We start from the raw sequence: 25,875 nt of genomic DNA on the forward strand, positions 1-25,875 counted from the left end.
ACGCCTAAACCGATTTTGCTGAAATTTGGCATGGAGATACTTTGAGTCCCGGGAAAGGACATTGAATACTTTTTATCCCGGAAAATTTTACGATTCGCGCGCGATAATCGAGTTTTGGCGCAATGAAGTTGCAGGCGTCATCTAGTTTGGCAGAATCATAACCAAGACATTATTGGTAAACTCAAATAGTAGACCGTACCTCAATAAAGTTTGGGCAAAATAATGTTTATATACCTACCTAAATTAACCAGTCTATATATACAGTGTGTAACAAAAATAAGTGATAATACTTAAGGGTGTGTACGTGTTCCTTGTAGAGAGTTCACTGTAAAAGTGGCAGCTATGAAAGACGAAAAAATTTTTTCACTTTTGTATGGGCAAGGGCCCGAGCGTCACGAGTTTCCCCATACAAAAGTGAAAAAAATTTTTTGTCTTTCAGCGCTGCTACTTTCACAGTGAACTCTCTACAAGGAACACGTACACACCCTAAAGTATTATCACTTATTTTTGTTACACCCTGTATATATATAGTAGACCAGTAATAGGCATGTCGGATTACAAGGGGCGCCGGATTAGACAGGGGCCGGATTAGCGAGGGTCTACAGCAATAAGTATAGCGGTTTTCCAAGAATGCATATATCACGAATTTATCGGTTCGAGTGTGCTTGGAAGAGCTTTATACTCCTCAGCCAGCCTCAGCTACAGATCTTAAAACAACTTTTCTCGCGTCCAACTTGTGATACTCTATAAAATAACATTTCACTGAACAATTTTGCATGAAGACTTTGAAAACAAATTAGCTTGTCGGAAGACAAATTGTTTCTAAACTTTCATTGTAATTTGACTAAATTAATACATACGTCTTATGTTTAAATACTCGTACACTTGTTGAAAATTTGAAGTTAATTTTAAGTAATGGTGTTTTTAGGGTACCGTAACCGAAGGGTAAAACGGAACACTATTACAAAGATCTTGTTGTATGTCTGTCTACCTGTCTCCAGCCTGCCTAGCATACGCCAACGACATATCTCACTCTCGAGATAATTAAAAACTACTCGTCTGATAATGTCAAAATCTCGACATTAACTTGACAAAACTTTATAAACCTAAGTACTCACATACGGTTTTGCTCGATAGTTTTACTCCGAATCGAAGGAAATGACATATTTGACATATTTGATTTTGTCGTGCCGGCTCGAAGCGAGCCTTCGAGCTGTCAATCTTGCGGTCCACACGGTGGTTATTGCTCGATTTGGATATGTGAATGTGTCATTTCGATGATAGATCTACGCGAGAATTTTTTTTTGTCATGTTAGGGTCAATAGAGATGAAGATACAAACCATAAAACATCGAGAAAACATGTAGAGTGAGATAATATCTCATTGGCGTATGCTAGGCAGACAGGCTTTATCTCAAAAACCTCGATGGCTATAGACAGTATCTTTACGAATAATGTATTTCTGTTGCCGGTATACCAACAAAACTTGAAACAAAATAAAATTACTGTTCAATTTCCCAATATAACGAACGCGATTTTTTTTGTCGTGCGTTTACAAAACCGAAAACGTTCAAAATATGTTGTCCAAAATAAATATTGTGTATCTTCACAAATACCCGTCGATCGTGGAAAAAATAGACATCGATCACCGGTGACCGTACGGGACTTGATGAATTAAAATTGAACGTTCTTTTGCCTCTCAAAAAGACACCGATAAAGATCTTTTGCATGACCAAGAACGTAGCCAAGAACGAGCCAACCGGACATGAAACCGAAAGGCCGGACCGGAAGTATGATGATATCGCGCTATAGCCTAGCCTTCGAGGGCTAAATTTATATTCATTGCATATGCACTAGATAGACCCAACGTAGCATAGAATAAATAGAAACAGAAGACAAATTCTACATTATCGCTCCTAAAATGTATAACATTAATAAATGTTTGAATAATAGATAGAGATTTTGAATAATAATAATAATATATTAAATATTGACATAAGAATCGAATGATAATAGTTTCATACTCTGCTAAAAACAGTATTAATAATTGTTTAAAATTTCGTAGTTCTTGTGAGAAAAAAGAAATTTATATACTTAAATAAATTGGAAACATCAATTTGCAATTTGTCGTTGAAAAAGTCGTTGTGCAAAATCGTACACCCACGTGAACCACGTCGCGCGCCGTTGCGTGGCACAAAAGGTTATCTAGTGGCATTTGCAAGCTTATCTTCTGCTTCTATTTCTTCTGTAACCCAAAGGTACAGGGGCGATAACATCTCGCATTAACAGAAATCGCGCAGTTTACTGCTGAGAGGCATGCAACTACACCGCCGAGTGTTCGCGAAACATGCTCCTATCAGCCTTCGTGTTCGCCACTAAACAAACGGGATTTACTACAGACATGAATGACTCTGAAACATTTACTGTTTGAACTTTCCTAGGCTCTGTATTTACCTGACTATTCAGTGATAAAAATAGTCTGATAAATTTATTTATAGGCAGTACGGACGTACTAAATTTAGTCGGGTTTGTTGAGCTTAACCTTGTCGACACAAACACGGTCGACTTCGACTTTACATAAACCAAATAAAATAGTTCCACTTGCCTATGAATAAATTCCCTTGATACCTTTTTGAATCAGACTGGCCCCGATTTATGTATAAAATGTGTCTACTAAATTAGAAGTCGCACCTCATTGGTTGGTGGGAAATCCAAAACTTCGCCAGCAACAAGTTCGAGCCATTAATTTAGTACCAAGTTGGTAATTCGAATTCACTCCGTAGGAGTTACGTAAGCTGCATCCTTCCGGAGATGGGTCGTTTATTATAATATTTGATTTTGAATGGAATCTGCAAAGGTCAAGACGAGTCGACTGCGGCTATTTAATTTCCGGCCTGTCGACCTCGGCCCTCGGCGACTCGCCCGGGCTCCGCCGACTTGTGACAGTTATGGGCTTACGACCCGTTTCTATTTCTACATGATTGACTGAACTGGAGGTGTACCTACCTTCTTTACCTTCAGATATCTGTTTCTGGATTTTTGTTACGTTTTCCTTATAAGTAAGAAAGAGTATTGAGTGATAGCACACTGATACGAACACCCTTATCAATCATACCATTACAACGATATTATACGACGATAAACACGATACGTTCAAAAGCCCAACATTACAAGCCAACAAGCCCGTTAGAATCAAATTTTGCCGTTATCTCTTATATATAGACATTGCTGTTTTACTTTGCCCAATTTGACCGAAACTGAAACCCGTCAGCCACCACATCCCGTTGTTCGGCGAGGGTCAGCGCAGCTGGGAGTGGCAGCACGCGGCGTGGCTGGGCGGGGAGGGCGCGCTGCTGCTGGCGGCGGACAACGAGGTGCTGGCCCGCCCCGCGCCGCCCGCCCGCCGCGCCCCCCTGCTGCGCCTCACCACCGACGCCAAGCCCGGCGCCGTCTACAACGGCGTCTCAGACTGGCTATATCAGGGTAAGCGATTGCTTGTAACATCTGAGACACTTTGAGTGAGACACTGCCACTTGACGCATATTATAATTGCGATGCATTATAGGAAGGATATGGGCGAAAAGTCCATAGACGGCCCCAATTTCATAATTAAAAAAAAATTGCGATGCACTTTTTAAATGAGCAACAGTTACAACAGAGCACAGACTCGTGGTACAGACAGTTTGAGTCAGTTAACATTTCATTGAGATGCATTTTTAAATGTAAGAGCTTGTTTACACCTTGATACAACTGGTGCTATAGTATCACTGGCTTCTGGAGTCGTATGCATCCACTACTGCGATGTCAACCATACTTACATAAAAGTTAACGATGCTATTCACAGTAGAATTTACTTACAAATTTCATGGTGCGAATACAGCGCCTCGTTGGACATAACATAACATGTCTTTCCATTTTATTAAGTTTAGAACTCCTGAATAGTACTCATTCCCATAAATTCCATACGGTGCGACGAACACTAAATTTTTCGTTCAACTACAAAATTACGTCCATTTTTCACTCCCGAATTTAAAAGCTGAAAGTTCCAAGAAAGAACATACAAGAGATATTAGAATATATAATTTATTGAATGACATGAAAAATGGCTTTGGAAAATCCTACTCACGTAGCAGTGCGGACGTGAATGCGCCGTATATTGCTAGTGCGGCCATAAGTATAACGCTGCAAGTAATATTTTAACAAGAAATAAAAAATATATATGTACTTACCTATTTATTATTTCAAACTGTGAAACAGTACATCGAGCTTAGCACTACTCTGTTTGACTATAAACGGAATTCTGAAGATAACAGAGAAGAAAAAATTTTGCACATGCAGTTGTTTCCCGATTCGTTCGTCTTGAGGTATCACCAAGTGAATATTAATTAATAATTATTAAATGCTAAGCTGCAAAGAAATCTAAGACACTCGTGCGATATCCTATCCGGTAGCATATTCCCTTTCTATTTCTTAAAACGTAACATATTTTTTGCAACAAAATAAATGAAGTGAAGAAATATATTCTAATAAGTAATAATGTTATATAATAATAAACTATATTGTATAATATTTCAACTCTCCCAGCAAAATTAAATTTATAATTTGATAACATAATATTTCAGAACGAATACCGCAGTTTGGTATTATCGGGCAACTTATGCGAGCGGCTTTCAACTGCACTCCAACAAATTAGTTCTGCAGAATCTATTAAATTCAATCAGAGCGAATTGCTTTTATTACATCGCTTAAATTCGTTCTATTTATTTGATATGCTGAAAAAATAGAAATTACAATAAGCTATATGTGTGATGACGTGTATGCATAACTGGATGTATTTTAAACAAATTACATATAATACTCAATAGTAGTCAATGTATTTAGCAAATCATCACCTAATATTATTTATTTTGCATAATTTTTAAAATATTATCCTTGCGGACTGCTCACCTATCAGCTTTTTCTTTCACAATTATCATTTATCCTTACATCAACTTGGGGACAGTTAACATTGCAACGTGACGTGTCTGAAATGAATACGACCCCACTCAAAGACATTTGATGATTACTAATTTAATTAAGATTTTCTCATAAACTTTATACGCTTTTGTATTAATACGTTTGAGTAATAATTAAACTTAGTCCTAAGCATTTTGTACGTTCAATACACAGAAGAGGTGACGAAGAAGTCGTCAGCGATGTGGGGCTCGGCGGACGGCAAGTTCGTGCTGTACGCGCAGTACAACGACAGCCAGGTGTCGGAGCTGGTGTTCCCGCGCATCAGCGAGGCCATCGGCGGCGCGGGGGCGGCGCGCACCGGCTTCCTGGCGCCTGCCAACAGCACGCCCGCCGTCTTTCCCGACCACGTCACCGTGCGATACCCCACTGTGAGTCAATACAGCAGTACGACGACAGCGTGTCGTGGCTGGCATTACAGAAAGTGTGGCAAGGAGGAAAAGAAAATGACATAATTAGCTATGTCCACACTATGCAATTTCATCTTCAATTTTCGTCATCATATTTTTATTCAACTTTCGTTTGGCATATTCAATAATAATTGAATGCGTCAAAATCCACCCGCGTTGGAAAGAAAAGTGTCATAGCGTCGCGGGCATGCCTCACGTGCGATGTTGACTGCGCTATAACGCATGCCCTTGATGAGCAAAAAAAGGCACAGTGTGTGCTGGGAATATAACGCAAATGTCGGAGCAGAGGGCGATACAGTAAATATTTAATGCGATCAAAATCCGACATGTTCCACACGTCACATCAGAACACTGATAGAAACGTTGTCAAACGTCCAACAAAACTTTTGGTTTACTGTATGTGCTGGTGGTACCGTCTAGCGTCAAAACATTGCAGTAATATATCCTATTGGTGAGCCATGTATATTTTGTAGAGTTACTTTAGATGAAAATATGACAAAACATAGTGCAGATAAAAAAAACACGTACCTTTGCTATTAATTTATTATTCGTAGTACTTTGGTTAGAGTTTTAAAAATAAATGCATCATTTAAATATTCATAAAAAGAATACGAGATAATTAATAATTATGCTCCGACCGACTTGAGGTGAAAGCGCACTCTTTAGAATAACACGAATTCTGTTGAGTTTGCCCTCGGGTATTTATGCAGTATTCGCAAGCAAAACTACCTACCAGTGAAACAGAACTTACAATATTTCGTTTAAAATCTTAGCACCGGGCAAAACAAAAGTTGAAAATGCTAAGCAAAAAAAAAAACATTTAATAAACGGCACTCAATTTTCAGTGAAAAGAAACAAAGAGTACAATGCGGTGGACGATAGCACCGCTTTTTATGTTAATTTTTCCCACAATAACCGCGCTCAGCAAAAAATACAAGTTAAAATAGTTAAGCTGCACCTCGAAAGTGAAATAAAATGAACACAAAATTCATTAAGATAAACTTATACATGGATCCATTTCATAAAATAACGTACCTATTAAATACAGTTATAAAGATTGTTAAAATCACTTTGCTGATTCAAATATTCCAATTTGCATTGAGAGTTTAAGTTATAACAGATGAGCATCGACGTATCATATACAGGAGATCACATCAGTGTATTATGTAGATTGGAACTGCTAGCTAATAAAATTAATAATAATCTGCAGCTCTATACAATCATAGTTTTTCTTATTCTATTAAAAAGCAGTACCTACTCCCAAAGGCCAAAAGCCGTTGACAAACACAGACGGTTTATTGCAATATTGCGTTACCTACAACATAATAATATCTTGAATTGAATATTTTTAGTGATGATATTAAGTATTTTATGCAACAAGTGTTTCTTTATTAAATCTTGGAAGCGGTAATAAAAGGTATTTTAGAATGTAGTCGTGCCAAAGGTAGAGCATGAATTCCTAAATGTTAAACGTTATCACTTATCAAATATCAAATGTGATATTAACGTGAGCTGTCAATATCGTGTTCACCCTATCCCTATGTTATCTGCCAAAATCATGCTCACCGCTCAAGACTTTTCCACTGAAAAACCCGTATCATAAGTCGTTTCCTCCAGATCTCCTCCATACGACTCTACCTCAATTCTTCAAAAATTATGTCATGAGTAATTCAACAAAACGTCATAATTTTTTAAGGATTGCCGTTGAGCCGTGTATAGCCGTGTATAGGAAATCTCAGGGAAACGACTGAGAGTTAATTCAGACCGAAACGAGACGCGTAAAATGTAGACGCATTTCTAAATCTGTATGGATTTGACAGGTTTGCATAATGTATCACGAAATTGAAGTCTTTCAAATGCTACGTGTCGCGTTGCGGCCTGAATTGACCCTAAAAACACACACGGTAGTGACGTCCCTACATGTGTGACATCGACGTAGAGGCTCATACCACCTGTTGCTCGCAGCCGGGCAGCTCCATCCCGCGGGTGAAGCTGTGGATAGTCGGCGTGCGGAACGTCACCACGCTGCCGAGGTGGGAAGTCCGCCCGCCGACCACGTTGGACGGAATGTAAGTTACTTGACGTCTCACAGATGGAACCTCTTAGTAACCTCAAATTAATACTCGTAGCTTATAGTTAGAAGTTATTAAAGACCCAACTAGCAAAAAGTACTCTTATTATTATCTCAAGACCATTAATTTCCTACACTTATATTAGCTCTCTACTAGACCGCAAATGGGCCCAACTTATGGGATTGTTTGCCACTTTGCCCTTATACCATACGTCTTATAGAATACCTGGCGTCTCACGATATGTAGGTTACAACTTGGTTACCTCAAATCAATATATACTCGTAGCCTTACATATTAGTTAGATAAGTTATTAAAGAATTCCGAGTTTCGGATTTTTATTTTGATCTAAATTTCAACAAGGATAGAAACTAGATTAATTAATATTATTCTGTCGTCGAATTTCTTTTGCATTCTGAGTATTTGGTTAGGTTAGAAGGTAATTAATTAATTATAGATGATTGCTAGTATTAGTTATAATTTTTGATTAAAATAAATTGTACTTGTATGCAGGACATGTAAATACAGCATCCAAAAATGTACAAAAAACAAAGAATCCTAAATGATATTAGGAATGTAGTGTTACTATTTTCTATTTATTTATTTGGTCTAATTCATATTATGTTATCTGACTTAAATTAGTTGTATCTTCTTGCAGGGAATATTATCTCATATCAGCCCAGTGGGTGGGCAAAGAAAACTCTCATATAGGTGTAGTGTGGATGAATCGAGCTCAGAACCTTACTGTATATAGCAGCTGTTATGCCCCTAACTGGACGTGTACGGAGGTAAGTTCTATGGTAACTTACTTTACATTTTATACTTTAGCTTTAAACTGGACAATCGTATCTATTTTTGAATAATAAGTTTCTCGGCAAACAGCTACAAGTTTGAAGGACTTGGTAGAGAAAAAATGTCTGGGTAGCCATGCACTTCTGTATTATTATTTTTGAGCAATACTCTGTTGCTTAGGTACCTACAATAATTATTATTATCATACAAGACCAATTTAATTGTATCAAAACAAATTCGAAATTATTCAGCTATTTCCACTATTGAGTTTTATTTACCGTAAATTTAGCTATTTAAGCGCTGTAAAAGCGATCGGGGTTTTATTAAGCTGTGAATACATGGACCCTAAAACAATAGCCGTACGTGGTCCGATAATACCAATACGGCAATATCGGTAACATTTCGGTGTACAGCAGCGTTTATAAAGCGGAATAACGTCTTTTATGATAGCATAATGCGTGGAATCGACTCTGAGTACCGCAGTTAAACTTACAAATATTGTTATTATGTAATCAAACCCGATGATTTCTTTACCGCTTAATTTTGTATGTAGATTGTATTCTACTGATTTGCTTACAAATAATTTTGCGAATTCATTCATAGAAATGTATTTTTCAATTAAGGGCCCTATTGATCAACTTACAACATTGCAATTCACAGAGTTAGCACTAGTTGTACCTACTTATAGAAGTACTTAAATGTTTATCCTTTTTCCATGAATTCGACATTTTCATAAAAAACACTCACATATTTTATGAAACTATATGTTAAATTATACAAAAAATATCATAAACTGAGCAACAGAGCTCATTATGTAGTTTTTTCACATATCGAACATTATTTGGTTAGGACATTCAGCTGCTTTAAAATTATCATAACGGAAGTACTGAAATTGACATTTTCGTTCTCTCTAATGTAGACTCACTCGGAGAAGGCGACGGACGAGCCGTGGCTGGAGGTGCACCAGGAGCCGGTGTACTCGGCGGACGGTGGCGCCTTCCTGCTTCTGGCGGCGGTCCAGGAGGGCGGGGGGCAATACTACACGCACATCAAGCACGTCGACGTGCTCCGCCAGCGCATGGCCGTGCTCTCCCACGGGAAGGTCGAGGTCGCCGAGATCCTCGCCTGGGACCAGGAGAACCATTTGGTTTATTACTTAGGTGAGATTTACATTTTCTCTGGGTTAGGTTTAAAGGAGCTGACGGGATTTACAAATGTAACACCCACAGGTGTGCAGGATGCGACAAAACAAAGTAATAGTACTACTTACGCCCGCAATGTCAAATGCATACATATTCCGTCGCGTTTCATCCGTATATTGATACGGATGAAACGCGACGGAATATGTCATCGCAGGCGCGGTCCGAAGGGGGGGTGGGGGGTGTTACATGACCCCAAATCTAAGGTCAAATTGAAAAATTTCAATATCTTGCCAAATAATAAAAGGCTAGCTATCCCCTAACCACCACTGCGTCCGACCTTAGACAGCTGTCAGCCCAGAACCGTCCGAGGGCGCAGATAAAAAAAAAATTAGTGTAGTGAGTGACCCCCCCCAAAATTTCAGGCTGCGACCGCACCTGTGTTATCGGTAATTTAAAATACATTGCGGCCGTAATCATGCGGAATTTCTGCCGCATAACTTCGGCATTAAGGGTGTGCATAATGACGTATGAAAGTTTTAAACTCTATATAAAGAACACAATATACAGGGCTATCATTTTTTTCTTTTTGTTAAGATTGCTGTGTTATCTAATTTGTTTTTTCGTTGAAGGTGTAAGCTATGAAAAGTTTTATCCGTATGTACCCAAGGAGAATAGGACAACAGACTATGAACTTAAGTATTTAATCGTGGGTTTCCGTGATCTCACTAGTTTCCTTAGCCTAGATGTTCGGTCATCGATCGTCATCGACTTAGAACCATTATGTCCTAATAAATTGTTTTTGAGTTGTGTGTTTCCCAGCTGTATTAGCCTACATTCATATGGGCGTATTGAGCCCATAATAACATAGGAATCTTCATTAAAGCCCCGCGGTTAATCACATGTAATTCAACGTCACAACACCCCCTCCTTTACATCAATCCTGCGCGACTCGAGCCGGCGTAATAGCCTGAAGTATTTGAATTCTTGCCGGAGCGCTAATTTGTAGCAGGAGCTACTTCAAAGTTTGAAGTGAACACTCGTGCAACTCGATTAACAATTCCACGCTCGCGTCTCAATAATGAGTATGACAGGTAGATGCTATGCAGTATGCACTCGCGGCTTTGCTATGCGCAATGCTCCCTAGAAATTAAATGCTATTTCGTGCAATGTGCGTTGGGTATTGTGAATCATTCATATCAATACTACTATGTAAAACGTGTGTGTAAATCGTCAATGTTCGTTTAGAATTTTGGTACATTTCTTTACTATAGTTTCATGCTGTCAATTAATGCTGGTATGGATTCATCAGCTTATTATATCTCAGAAGAGCTCGTGCCCAGTAGCTCACTGTGTCCGTACTCGCGTCCACAGGTAGCGCAGAGCGGCCGGGACAGCGGCAGGTGTACGTGGTGCGGGACCCGGGCTACGGCGGCGGCAGCAACAGCGTGCGCGCACGCGCCGAGCGCGAGGAGCCGCGCTGCCTGACGTGCGAGATGGCGGTGTGGCCGGCGCGCCTGCACTACGCCAACTGCACGTACTGGAGCGCCGCGTTCTCGCCCGCGCGCCCCGCCGTCGGCATCACGCACTACGTGCTGGAGTGCCGCGGCCCCGGCCCGCCGCTCGCCGGCCTGCACGACGCCCGCACGCACAAGCTCGAGAGGATACTGTACGACACGAGGCCTTATAGGTAAAAAAACTTGTATTTTGTAAGGTACGATTTAGACCCAATGCGGGTTATGTGATATGTCGCGCTGAGAGCTATCACACCAAACAACCACTGCTAAATTTGTTCACGATACAATCAAATTTGGTCGCTGTTTGCAATGGTTTTAATACCAATTCAGTTGGAATCTAATATTCATTTTATATTCAGATCAGTACGTCTGCGCGAGCTGGCGCTGCCGACGCGGCGGTCGTTCGACGTGCAGCTGGGCAGCGGGTCGAAGGCGCGCGTGCAGCTGCTGCTGCCGCCCTCCTGGCGCGAGGAGCTGCGCGACGCTGCCTTCCCCGTGCTCGTCCACGTGTAAGTTACTTAGCTTCGCAATAACGCCTCCGTGGTCCAGTGGTTTAGAGCGTGGCTCTTGACTTGCAGGTCGTGGGTTCGTTGTTATTTCCAAGTTTCATCACCTGATTGTCTGACAAGTAAGATGATCCATGCGTCGGATGGACATATAAGAAGTCAGTCATGCGCCTGCTCTCGCCTGTCATCCGCCCCACTGGGTTATGAGAGTAAAGGAATAGAGAGTGCTCTTGTGTACTGCGCACACACTTGGGCACTATAAAATTACTTCTGCGTATCTGGCCTGGTTTTAATGAAACCGGCCGCCGTCACCGAAACCGGTGTGGGAGTTATTATTAATTATCTTCGACAGTCGAAATCGTGACACGTGGTCCGTGGGTCGGTCGCGGTTTTGACTGCAGGTAAACAACCTAAATCAAAAGTTAGTGTTTACTCAAAAGACTGATTAAAAATTACTGATTAATAAAAACATGTAACCACTCACCTAACTCATGTAGGCCACATATTTTGTACTAGCTGTTGCCCGCGACTTCGTCCGCGTGGACTTCAGTTTATAGCGCGCGCTGTCAACAAAATTGGTGTCAAAAGCTTTTATAAAAAAACCCTGGTACCCCTTAAATCAATACAGCTGTGCAGTGTGCACACAATAAGTATTTCATTTTTTTATATTAAACTTTATATTTTATGCCAAATTTTAAAGCTTATTTAGCCCTCCAATTACACAACTTTACCCATAAACTATTTATCATTGATAGATTTAAGGTTAAGTCACTGCACAGATAAGGTACTGACTTATTTAATACCGTAGAATAGATATAACAATCGAAAAAACCACGTCTTATAGAAAGACTTTTGAGCAAGCGTCAGCGCGATGTAGAAGACGCACAGCGCCATCTATTATGAACTGTTGGAACTAACTTAATTTGAACAAATTTACGCATTTTCACCCCCTTACAACCCTTTTTTCCAATAAAAAAAAGTAGCCTATGTCCTTTCTCAGGCTTTAGACTATCTGTATACAAAATTTCATTACAATCGGTTCGGTAGTTTTGGCGTTTGGCGTGAAAGCGAGACTGACAGACAGACAGACAGACATACAGAGATACTTTTGGCGTTTGGCGTGAAAGCGAGACTGACAGACAGACAGACAGACAGAGATACTTTCGCATTTATAATATTAGTATAGATTATGTGCACACTGCACAGCTGTTTTTGGGTATTTTGATTAATTAAGGGCCGCGCTACACCGGAATGGCAGCGGCGAGGCGAGCACTTTCAGCGCTGCCATTCCGGTGTAGCGCGGCCCTAAGAGGGGTACCACTTACCAGGGTTTTAAAAAGTTTTTAAATTTGACACACATTTTGTTGACACCGCGCGCTATAAACTAAAGTCCACGCGGACGAAGTCGCGGGCAACAGCTAGTGTTACAATAAAGTAAAAAATAAAACGCCATCTGTTGAATCGTATTAGAACTAAAATGTTCATTGCATCGATATATTTCTGGATTATTTATATACATAAAATATGTTTAAGATTTTTGAAATTTTATTTTAATACACATCCAAGACGCAGGAACATTGAAAACTTTTTGTTCCGCCTGCGGGACTCGAACCCAGGACCCCCGGGATGAGCGCTGGCCACGCGCAATGCGAATTCATTTTCATCGATATTTTCATGGAAATAAGATATTTTCCCACATCAAAATGTAGCCTATGTCCTTTCTCAGACTCTAGAATAACTGTATACAAAATTTCATTGCAATCGGTTCAGTAGTTTTGGCGTGAAAGCAAGACAGACAGACAGATAGACAGACAGACAGACAGACAGAGATACTTTCGCATTTATAATATTAGTATGGATTTGCTAAACATCCGCAAAAGTCGACGATCGCACGCCACCATCCATCCTATCGGACTACGATACCGAAATCCATACTAATATTATAAATGCGAAAGTATCTCTGTCTGTCTGTCTGTCTGTCTGTCTGTCTGTCTGTCTGTCTGTCTGTCTTGCTTTCACGCCAAAACTACTGAACCGATTGCAATGAAATTTTGTATACAGTTATTCTAGAGTCTGAGAAAGGACATAGGCTACATTTTGATGTGGGAAAATATCTTATTTCCATGAAAATATCGATGAAAATGAATTCGCATTGCGCGTGGCCAGCGCTCATCCCGGGGGTCCTGGGTTCGAGTCCCGCAGGCGGAACAAAAAGTTTTCAATGTTCCTGCGTCTTGGATGTGTATTAAAATAAAATTTCAAAAATCTTAAACATATTTTATGTATATAAATAATCCAGAAATATATCGATGCAATGAACATTATAGTTCTAATACGATTCAACAGATGGCGTTTTATTTTTTACTTTATTGTAACACTAGCTGTTGCCCGCGACTTCGTCCGCGTGGACTTTAGTTTATAGCGCGCGGTGTCAACAAAATGTGTGTCAAATTTAAAAACTTTTTAAAACCCTGGTAAGTGGTACCCCTCTTAGGGCCGCGCTACACCGGAATGGCAGCGCTGAAAGTGCTCGCCTCGCCGCTGCCATTCCGGTGTAGCGCGGCCCTTAATTAATCAAAATACCCAAAAACAGCTGTGCAGTGTGCACATAATCTATACTAATATTATAAATGCGAAAGTATCTCTGTCTGTCTGTCTGTCTGTCAGTCTCGCTTTCACGCCAAACGCCAAAAGTATCTCTGTATGTCTGTCTGTCTGTCTGTCAGTCTCGCTTTCACGCCAAACGCCAAAACTACCGAACCGATTGTAATGAAATTTTGTATACAGATAGTCTAAAGCCTGAGAAAGGACATAGGCTACTTTTTTTTATTGGAAAAAAGGGTTGTAAGGGGGTGAAAATGCGTAAATTTGTTCAAATTAAGTTAGTTCCAACAGTTCATAATAGATGGCGCTGTGCGTCTTCTACATCGCGCTGACGCTTGCTCAAAAGTCTTTCTATAAGACGTGGTTTTTTCGATTGTTATATCTATTCTACGGTATTAAATAAGTCAGTACCTTATCTGTGCAGTGACTTAACCTTAAATCTATCAATGATAAATAGTTTATGGGTAAAGTTGTGTAATTGGAGGGCTAAATAAGCTTTAAAATTTGGCATAAAATATAAAGTTTAATATAAAAAAATGAAATACTTATTGTGTGCACACTGCACAGCTGTATTGATTTAAGGGGTACCAGGGTTTTTTTATAAAAGCTTTTGACACCAATTTTGTTGACAGCGCGCGCTATAAACTGAAGTCCACGCGGACGAAGTCGCGGGCAACAGCTAGTAAAATATATTTTTAGTAAAATAAATATTGCTGAGTGCAGGGAATATTGACGGCGAGCAATTTAAATATCAATCGTATTCGTGTCGGTGAGACGGCGCGCGGATCCTTGCAATAATATTGTCTTATTTTCCCACCAGGCACCACGTCGCCTGTCGCACATATGCCGACAATTCCACATACGGTATCAAAAATACTTAAATAATAATGAATGTATAAATAACGACGAATTTCCGAAAGGCATTATATTAGTCGTACTATACAGAATCTGACAGAAACTTACTCCCAACAATATGAAAACCCTGTTCTAGAATGACCCACGGTGACAAAGTTGGACACTTACGTAACAGGGCCCGTTACTCTTTCGACACGTCTGTCGCCTTTGTTTCAAGTTCAAAGAGAATGATTGACGTAGAACCAACAGGCTTCGGACGACCTCCCGGTGCACGCTTTGTTTGCGGTTGAAACGGTTATTTATAGCCCCTGGAACACAAGACAGTTTACCGTCCAGTTACAATGGTCAATCTATAGGTAGGGTTGCCAGGCGTCCGGATAAAGCAGGACACAGTCAGGCTTTTTGATTGCTTGTCCGGCCAAAATTATGAGGAGTCCGGTTTTTGTAGAGCTTTGAATTGATGATTACGAACGTATTCTTACACGAGTTCAGATTCTAAGTACTCGATAGCAGGACTTTTTTGTACAAATGTCCGGCCAAGCTGGCTCCTTTGTCCGGCTTTTTGGTTAAGCGACCTGGCAACCCTATCTATAGGCATTACAGCACTAGACAGTCTGTACAACTTCCGGTACTTTTGGAAATTGTAGGTATTCTAAATTTCACCCGGACAAATTCAGTCTTTACAAGTTAAAAGTCACTGCACTTATCTTTAATACGTCTGTAGTATCTTCTTCTATCTTTTTGCAACGCATTACGCATCAGCGATCATAACATTGTGACTTTATTCGACTTTTTTCGTTTGGTTCGGAGGTTCCAGAAATACAGGCTTCGCTATAGTGGCTCCAGACACCTACAAAACTTTGTGATGAGAAATTAAACAAATTTTATTAATTTATTTACACAGCAATGGTCGTCCGGGCAGCCAACACGTGACGGACGAGTTCGCGGTGGACTGGGGCACGTACATGTCGTCGCGCAACGACGTGGTGTACGTCAAGTTGGACGTGGCGGGCGCGCGGGGCCTGCCGCGCGCGCTGCTCCGCGGCCGGCTCGGCGGCGTAGAGGTGGCCGACCAGCTCGCTGTTATTAGGTATGTAATATACTGCTTTCACACCTCGATCGTGGGTATCGCCGACAGAATAGATATTCAATTGTTATGCGGCACCCGGATGCCGCTTGGGAGTTGATGGGTTAACAATTACAGTGGTGGCCGAAAGAACGGCGGAAAGGAGGACGACAGGAAGATCTTCCGACCGAGCGAAATAGCATGCTCGGTAAGGCCGAAGCCCACTGACGTCATTACAGACGTTGTAAATATCTTGTCGTTCTCCGAAACTTCGATACCGCGATGTAAGTTTTTGAGACTAATTGTGGATACCACCAGAGTAGACAGAATTATAGAGTATACCGACTTAGAATTACTGATGTTGAAATTTTTAAATTTGACGTATTATGACGAAAATCGTCGCTAGGGTTGTTAACTCGTTACCTTTTTTTTTTTTTTTTTTTTTTTTTTTTTTTTTTTTCCTACGAATTTAAAACTATGACATATTCGATGGACGTGTTCCTCTTTGGTCGTATTGTTGTTTGTGTTTTGGCACATGTGATTAAAATTGTCAGAATCCAATTTTGAAATCTTTATTTTAAATATTTAAAAATAAATTATATCAGCCAGCGCGAGGCACATTCCGTTCATAATCCTAGTGAAACCCGACGAATTTGACAGATATTGAAACCTGTCCGTCTCTTTGCAGTCGAACTACTGGTCGTTATGTCTATTGTGATACCACCATACTGCTTAGGAACTGACACTAGAAAAAGATCGAATTTTAGTTGGTAGGCCTCATGTAGACACGACGTTCTAAAAGGGTTAAGTTTGTTAACCTATTTAATAATAATAATTTCTAGGGACGCTTCACACCACGTCAGTCTGGCCCCGTGCTAAGTACCTAAAGGACTTGTGTCACAGGTACCAGACAACGGAAATATATTTAATAATTTTATACTATACATATATTTAAGATTTTTATTATATCATACACATATTTAATACACATCCAGACCCGGGAACATTGAAAACTTTTTGTTCCGTCGGCGGGATTCGAACCCGCGACCCCCGACTTGAGCTACCGACGCGCTCACCACTGATCCACAGAGGTCGTCTTTAGAAATAAATATTTTGATTTGATTTTCGATTTTGGTTCATCATCAGTCACCACCACACTACACAAGCGAGTACTGGCAAGTGGCAACCCAACATACTATCATAAAAGTTCTGGCCGATGGATGTAGGTAGTCTATCGGAGGTTCCGGGGGAGACTCCGGAACGAAGCAAGTCACGTCACCGGCAAAACGTGACAGTGCTAGTTTTTAAGAATATATATAAAATATGTATGTTAGTTATGAGGTATTTATTATGTAATTGTTAAGTATGTTAGATTTAAGGTATTGTTATATGGGCCACTGATGCCCGAAATAAATGATTTGAATTTGAATTTGAAAAAACATCAGGACTTTGCTTCAGTATTTTTGTATCTTTTTAACGCCTCCGTGGTCTAGTGGTATAGAGCGCGGCTCTTGACTCGGAGGTCGTGGGTTCGATTCCCGCGTTGGAAACATGTTATTTCCAAGTTTGGTTAGGACAATGCAGGCTGATCACCTGATTGTCTGACAAGTAAGATGATCCATGCGTCGGATGGGCATGTAAAAAGTCGGTCCTGCGCCTGATCTCTCGCCGGTCGTGTCGGTCTTCCGTCCCACTGGGTTATGAGAGTAAAGGAATAGAGAGTGCCCTTGTGTACTGCGCACACACTTGGGCACTATAAAATTACTCCTGCGTAGCTGGCCTGGTTTCAATGAAACCGGCCACCGTCACCGAAACCGGTGTGGGAGCTATTATTATTATCTCTATAATTGCTCAGAAACGTAATATATTTACTTGCACTTGCATAATATACAAGAGCCTTAAAATTTTGTGGTATAAACCTTATTAGCTATAGCCTATATCTAATCTACTAATGTATGTACTCAAAAGTTGCAAAACTATTAAAGTGAACGTTTAATAAAAGTGTGAATGAAATTACTGTTACTTAACTGAAAATATTTTCTTGTATTGAAAAGCAGCCACGTACTTTTATGGTCGTTGGCTTATATTTTCTCTGATCGTTATCATTGAAATAATTTATATCCGTAAGTATATTTGTTGGTATACTACCTTGTCGCGATAACAATCAAATTTTAAACGAAAAAGTTTTCCTGAAAAAGCAATAATGAGATGATTTATGCAGACCCGAAAACGAAATTTATTGTTGTGCGTGACCGCCGCGGAACGCACGACGAATCACGACTGACGTAAATTAAAGGCAGTTTTAATTATTGTTGTGTTCCCCTATCAAAGTTTTAGCAACACACAGCAGTTATAATGTAAAGATATATAATATTAATATAAATTAAAACACGATAAACTCATCTTTTAGTAAAAATCATTATGATTTACATACACGACTGTTATAAGTAATGTATATTTCACACTGTTTATTATGTTTTCACTATTCTATGTTACATGAGAAATAAATCCGACATTATTCTACATTGTAGCAGCCTTATGTGTCCTTTAAACTGTTTAAAGATATTTCTCGATATGAGAATGTTAATAAAGATATTCACATTGAGACTACGTACATAATTCGTAAAAACTTCTCAAAGGGCGATTCATGTAATGAATTTTTAAAATTCGCTCTCATTCCGAATTCTGTTTACAAAAATGTTATGCAATGGTTGCAGGTAAAATGTAGGGTCGTCAAATGCTAAGTACTCACATGCGGTTTTGCTCGATAGATTTTACTCCAAATTGAGTAATAATTACTGTGTGGACCGCAAAACTGACAGCTCGACCGGCACAGCCGTGTGGAATGGGGGTGTTAGTATTTTTCGTTACGGAATTTCTTGATTCGGTCGCCGCTCTCAAAGCCCGCGGCCCGGTAAAAACTATGCGAAAGCTTAAAAAAAACTCGCATGCCACCCGTGTCTGAAGATATTCTACTAGGGTAATATAATAATAATGTAAGCGTTAATGGTCTCCAGATATTTGCTGGAAACGTTCAAGTTCCTGGACGTGACGCGCGTGGCGGTGTGGGGGTGGGGCTACGGCGGGTACGTGACCTCGATGCTGCTGGGCTCGCAGCAGGCCACGCTCAAGTGCGGCATCGCCGTCTCGCCCATCACCGACTGGCTCTACTACAGTAAGTATTACTTTGGTTAGGTTTACTTAAGTGAAGTGAAAAGATTAAAAGCCTTAAATTGTTGTATTACTTACCTTCTTAAATTATTTAAACATACTTACTTTACGTGATAATCGAGATGTTTTTATGAAAAAGTTGACACCGCATTAATTAAAATCACATGTTAGATACTGCGGTGGAATAATACGTACTACGAAAACTGCCAAAAAAATTGCATTTATTTTGTCTTCGCCGTAGTTTGCTAAAAAAACTCTTCTGTAAAAACCTCATCTATTTACGTGGTCGGTGGTAGTGCGGCGTAGCAAAAATATTATGCTTTGCTATGTGTATGCAGAAATATAATCATGTCATATCCTCATTGAACCTATCTATATAGCTTTTCAGCTACTTATATCTTCAGAGATTTCATTTTACTGCAAAACTTTACGCGAATTAGTACTCGAGAGACTCTACGCAGAGAGCAAATTAAAGGGAATGTGATTATGCAGTGTGAAACAGTCGAGTTTGCTCGGGAGCTGACGTGAGCGTGTAAAGAGTGAATAAATAATTGTGTGAGACGAGCGTGAATGGCGCTCTCCGGGGACGAACTCCGTCTAAGCGATATGACTAGATACATTCCGAAATACACCAAATAAAGGAGAACTTTTTAAAGTTTTACTTTATTTTATTTATAAACGAACAATTTTGTAGTGCCAAAAAGATTGAGATTTTACGTTTTATTACTTTGCACGTTTCTTTTATTCAGCCTGAGCGCAAAGTCTCTGAAAACATTTGGCGAACAGGGCAGTAAGAAGATCTTTCTCTCGGGTTCTCTTTCTTGATACCCTCAGTAGCGGTTCTCGCTGGGCGACAGCCCAGGGCGCCGGATAAAAAGGGGCGCCGAACGCAAACGAGAGGGGCGTCGCCTTTTTTAGCACTACCAGCATTCTGGGCGCCGAAGAAATGTCGACCAGGGCGCTGGTAGTGCTAAAATCGGCTCTGGATACCTTGGGTGGACTCGTGTGACTTTCAGTTGCATTACATGTATGCATGTGCATACATATGCAAAACTTATTAAGATTTATTCTAAAGGTTATTTTTAACCTGTAATGTACCACTTTTACAACAAATAAATGATTGATTGATTGATCCACAGACGCGGCGTTCACGGAGCGCATCCTGGGCCAGCCGTCGGTGAACTACAAGGGGTACGTGGAGGCGGACGCGTCGCAGCGCGCGCACCACGTGCCCGCGCACGCGCTGTACCTCGTGCACGGCCTGGCCGACATCAGCGCGCCCTACCCGCACGCGCTGCAGCTGGCCCGCGCCCTCACTGACGCCGGCGTGCTCTTCCGCTACCAGGTAACAGATCTCGATTCATATAGCAATTTTCACATCATGGCCGGTCCGCAGCAATACCAGTAAGGCTCTCCAGTCTCAAAATCAGCGGGCAGCGAGGCGGGAGCAGCGGCGGTGCGTTCCAATGTATAGATTTATATACATTGGAACGCACCGGCCTGACCGAGCATAACACCTCGCTCGGTCGGAAGTATCCCACAGACGCGTATCCCACACAGGCGCAGACATCAGACGCGTATCCCACACAGGCTTTAATGTTATGAGCTTCATACCCGATATTTTTAAGTCTTCCGAATTCCAGTACATTCACCATTTGTGATAATTTCTACTGCACTTCATCTAACATTTTTAAGGATAAAACACTACGCCATCACATTTCAGGCGTACGCGGACGAAGGTCACGACCTGAAGGGTGTGATCGAGCACGTGTACCGCAGCATGGAGGACTACCTGCGCGAGTGCCTGTCGCTCGACCCCGAGGACACCAAGCTGCCGCCCCCGGACAGATAAGACGAGCGACGTACGGTTACCCAGGGGCCTTACCACGAAACCGTTTTGAGCCTCAAACAATCGTACGAGAATGCCGCGTTCTATTTTAACAAATGTGAAATGTCTAACAGTTGTTAGAGCAGGAAGTGGCATTCTCATCGGATTGGTTGAATCTCAAAACCGTTTCGCAGTAGGCCTAGGTAGATACGACGATGTAACTGAACAATTTGTACGCAGGCAGCTTTATTTGCTGCTGATGAGGGTTCATCAGCAACAAATATGATATGAAGAAGATTCAGGAAGTCATGTGAAGAGTGAAGATGTAGGCTCATCTGCATGGATTTAGGTTGAAATTAATTTTGGGTAAACATCATGTTGTCTTTCTCATCCTTCGTATATTTTATGAAAGAGATAAGATGATTTAGAACCCAGGGCTAACTTCAACGAGAGTACATACTGAATAGGACATATTATGCAGTTGCATCGTTGTTGTAAAGAGACTTAGGATAATTATCTCCTTCGATATTCGCTAAGTTAGTTAAATTCTCTGTAAATATGTAAATGGAATCGTGCTTTAAGTGTGTTCTTCTCTAGGTTAGTGAATTATTTTGTCGAACGCTAGGAATCATTGTAATATAAGTATGGGCTATGACTTTCGTGTGTTCAAATAGTGTAAAAGTTGCCAGAGACGATTAATAAATGGACTGGTACGTTCCGAACCTTCTAAACGAGTCCACTAGCACTGCTTGAAACCCTTCGCCTTATTCTATTGTCTTTTACTACTTTGTAAGGCTAGATAGAGATTTAAATACATTTCACGTCTTAATATAATCTTATACAAGTATCTTGTTACTGTTTCTCTTTACATATAACGTACCCTGTGTGATCATGTTCATGACATCTCGAGCTTTACCCTTTAGGCTTTATCCCTCGTAGACCTTATTTATAAATTGTACATTATACTCCGTTTTTCTTCATTTCGATTTAATTGTCAACAAAATTTGGCAAAGCTTCTATATATCTATCGAAATATTATGTGTTTGGTATTTTGTCAGTTGATCATGGCAGAGTTCTATTACATAAAAACAATTAAGTATGTGGAAAAAGCTGATAAATAAATGATTAGGTTTTATGTATTTTTTTTTAATTATAAAATTGGGGCCGTCTATGGACTGTTCGTCCATATCCTTTTTTTGTTATTGTATTATTTAGATTTTTCGCACCAAGGATAATTGACATAATATTATGAATTTTAATTAATTGTGGTCCATCACGCCATGGACACTTTATATATATATATATATATATATATATATATATATATATATATATATATATATATATACATATATATATATATATATATATATATATATATATATATATATATTATTTCCAATAGCGTGAGACGACGTTTTTAGGCTGAGAGCGAAGTGACTCTACAAAGCAATATAATGACACATTCACAAAATATGGCATTTAGTGAATCAATTTTTGATCGAAATGAATAGAAACGGAGATTACCTTAAGTCTCGTATTACTATACCTACTATTTACCCAAATTTAAGCCGCAAACAATATTAAAAGTAATAAATAAATGAGCTTATGATTTAGGGAATCTAACTAGGCTTTAACTATCGATTTTGTTTGAAAATAATAATTTACCGATTTCGTAAATGTTTTATATAAAGCGCTGTTATATACCTCATTATAATACTGCATGTGAATTATTTTGTATGGCAGTTACATGGATCTTATTTATAAAAAATAGTATATAAGTCCTACCTAAATCTATACAATAATGCTTAGAAAAGTTTAAAGTTTTTCATAACGCTCCTGATCTTCCTACCAGTATATTACACTCAATGAGGCTCTACATTTTAATACTTCCTCACCCATTTCCCTCCTACTTGAGCATCAAAATAAATGCATAAAAGAAATGACAATTCCAAAATTCATTAAAAAGTGACTGTCTAGTAAAAGTTGCAATAGTAGAGCCATGCTTCACACCTGTATAAGTGTATACCGGCTTGAGCAGTAACGTAGGTCTGGAGACTGAACGTGGTACTTTATATATATTATATAGGACAAAGTGACCTTGATCATCCCTCCCCTAGCTGCTTTTGCTCCATCATCACCCCCTGCTACCAAAACGTAACTTTAATTCGTTATATCACTAGTAGTTAGCCATGACAATTGTTTGTGAGTGACTAGTCTAAGGTTGTTTTAACTCGAAGAAGACCAGAGCTTAAGCCTCTTCTATTGAAAGTTTACCATAGTATAAAACGAGTCTTCGATCAGACCTTCAAAAAAGTAAATTGTTTCGTAAATTGTTGGAAATTAGACAGTACAAAATATAGACTTTGAATGATACGACTCAAGATGATATTCTGTACCAAAGATAATAAGTTATAATACGTTGTGTCGTTTGCAACATGTATTATCAAAGATTCAAGAACGGTTTGTAACTTTTTTTAATTGAATGTAAGCAACATGTAATTTTGACTCGTCGAATCATAATCATGTCTACTACTACTATTTCATAGTTAATTTACTGTTATACAGCTACAAGTGTTCAGGTAGAGCGACATGCAGCAGAAAGTGCGAAACTCTCTTAAACACTTGTAAGTTGTAACTATGAGCAAAACCAAGGAAGAAATTTGTCTTATGTAAAACTAAAGGAAATGAAATATGGAATGAGATGGTTCCTGCAGGAAGTCGCTAGTTAGATGTCCTCGGGCATAGTTGTTGTTAATTTGGAGTATTTCGACGTAATTAGGTATGTAACTCGTTGTTGTTGTATAGATATAACGTCTGCCGATATTTGATAAGTGTTATCGGATACCTGCATAAACGCATATCGTACATTCCATGTTTGTGAAGACTGCCAATTTGGTCTAAATTTTACAATTAACTACGATATGTCGGTGACGTTCATTTCGATCGCCGTTGGTATTAAGGATGCTGTGATTCTTCTATTGCATAATTTTTAATATATCGATATATCTCCAATCTATACGTAGGGCCTAGTCGAATGGAGTTATAGATTGAATTAATTAAGATATTCGAAAGTTCTTTAATAATAAAAATATCGCTTGGTTCTCCGAACTGTAATCGACAGACAATATGATACGGGCTACGATAATATACTACATAATAATAGGTTAGATAGAGTTCGATTCCGGGTGCTTTAAAATATTATACAATCGCTGAAGTCATACATTCAAATTTTAAAGAAACGGCGTATCTAAATATAAATACCAAAGTTCCGTTCCTACTGCTATTGTTCAACCATGAAGCGACATTTTTCCAGAATTTGTTGTCGTCTTCGTTACCTAGTTAACCTACACAAAAGAACGTTGTTTGTTTTTATCAATTACAACATATTGAGAAAATATTTATCAGTTTTAAATTATATTTAGTATTACCTAACACACACGACATGTTAAAATCGTTTAAAAGTTGCGATATTTTTACCAAAATCTTATCAGATTATGAGAACAATGTATTTAACAAAGAACACCAATTTGTATAGAATAATAATTGTACGTAGTTTTACGAAGGATTGTTGATGATACCTAGCATTTTTTTCGAATGGCTTCTCTGTCGTTATTTTGAAGAGCCCTTAGTCTTCCATCGTAGCGACGCTTCCTCCACCCCTCGGAGCGGTAGTAACTATGTGATGACCACGTCAATTATTTCACGTACCTTGTACCTTCTGCTTCGTGTCCTTATTGATCTTAGTTTAGTGTCTCCTTTCAATCTATGGATGTGGTATAGATGTGAAAATTCCGTGTTCTTAGCACCTCTGCGATGCGGCAGACTGCACTCGACAAAACCGGACTAACAGAGCCGAGCTAAAGATTAGCTTAAGTTTTTATTACTACAAAACACAGGCTAGAGTTTGTCATAATATGAATTACTACAGGTATTTAACAAAAATAGAAAGCGCATTGGACATAATTTATATGTGATTACCGATCCCAAACGCAATACATACAATTTCTCGATACTTCATTTTTTTACAAATAGGATCATCTTGGCTCTTGCTAATAATAGTAATAATCTATTAACAATAAGTCGAGTGCAGCTGTCGTGCAGTATAGTCCGCCATAGTGTCGCGGAATGTTAGCGTAGATGTGAAGTTAGCGCGGTGTTGAACACAATAATACTACTGTAGTGGCTACACTCTACTCCTCTACTCCCCTGCTCCTCCACTCCCCTACTCCTCTACTCCCCTACGCAGTCAACCCGTGCAGTAAGTCCTTCCCGCAGATCTCGACTAACAAGTAATCAGTACAGGGCGTCGTAGGAACTTTACAAATTATTGTATTCAGTAGCGCGCCGTTTTGATGGCCCTATAGAACATTATATTCTATGTTATTGTTAATCAGTGTTATAAATCTTATTGTCTCGTTTAAGAGTTACAGTGTTGTATAGATCGGTATATTTCATTTGTAAATTCTGAAATTATTCTGTTTTTAACGTAAATTTTCTTTAAATAAATAAAATTTTCATAATCGTTTGTGGATCTTTTATTGTGAATTCCTCTTTGTATTTTGCCATTAAAAATTTGAATACAAATAGAATATTATACAGTATCTTATAGTTCTGAAGCAATCAAAATGGATAGGTGTGCTAAATGCCACATTTTGGCTAGCGAATCTAACTCAACAACTGGATTTCTTCCCGCTAGAAATGGTTATTCGTCGTGTCATAGCACCTAACATCCTTATTCCACTTCTCGGCGCTCTGAAAATATTTCTCCAGTTGTTCTCTCTTGGACATGACTTCGCTGGAGCTCGCGGAGCAGGTGCGAGTCCCACTGTGGCTGACGCAGGAGTAGCATTTGGACGCAGATATGTTTCTCGCGAGCTCGTGCTGCGAGAAATCCGTGGATATA

The 25,875-nt window shown here is 39.6% G+C and overlaps 1 protein-coding gene across 5 annotated transcripts in view; it reads left to right on the forward strand.

The window, feature by feature from the left end:
* The window catches only part of LOC121731388 (inactive dipeptidyl peptidase 10), a 34,890-nt gene extending 12,807 nt beyond the window's left edge, over nt 1-22,083 (forward strand). For 2 of the 5 annotated variants that reach the window (XM_042120794.1, XM_042120809.1), the window contains exons 6-17: nt 3,271-3,482; nt 5,169-5,383; nt 7,388-7,491; nt 8,150-8,279; nt 9,203-9,443; nt 10,055-10,117; nt 10,797-11,112; nt 11,299-11,448; nt 15,809-15,994; nt 18,988-19,145; nt 20,281-20,486; nt 20,865-22,083. In XM_042120794.1, the coding sequence (XP_041976728.1) occupies nt 3,271-3,482; nt 5,169-5,383; nt 7,388-7,491; nt 8,150-8,279; nt 9,203-9,443; nt 10,055-10,117; nt 10,797-11,112; nt 11,299-11,448; nt 15,809-15,994; nt 18,988-19,145; nt 20,281-20,486; nt 20,865-20,993 (2,110 nt within the window). In that variant the 3' untranslated portion in view covers nt 20,994-22,083. The remainder of the gene's footprint in view (nt 1-3,270; nt 3,483-5,168; nt 5,384-7,387; nt 7,492-8,149; nt 8,280-9,202; nt 9,444-10,054; nt 10,118-10,796; nt 11,113-11,298; nt 11,449-15,808; nt 15,995-18,987; nt 19,146-20,280; nt 20,487-20,864) is intronic. The other 3 variants (XM_042120817.1, XM_042120825.1, XM_042120801.1) reach the window with 2 other exon arrangements.
* The last annotated feature ends 3,792 nt before the right edge of the window (nt 22,084-25,875 follow it).

This window comes from Aricia agestis, chromosome 1, assembly GCF_905147365.1.
Source record: "Aricia agestis chromosome 1, ilAriAges1.1, whole genome shotgun sequence".
Taxonomy (NCBI): Eukaryota; Metazoa; Arthropoda; class Insecta; order Lepidoptera; family Lycaenidae; genus Aricia; species Aricia agestis.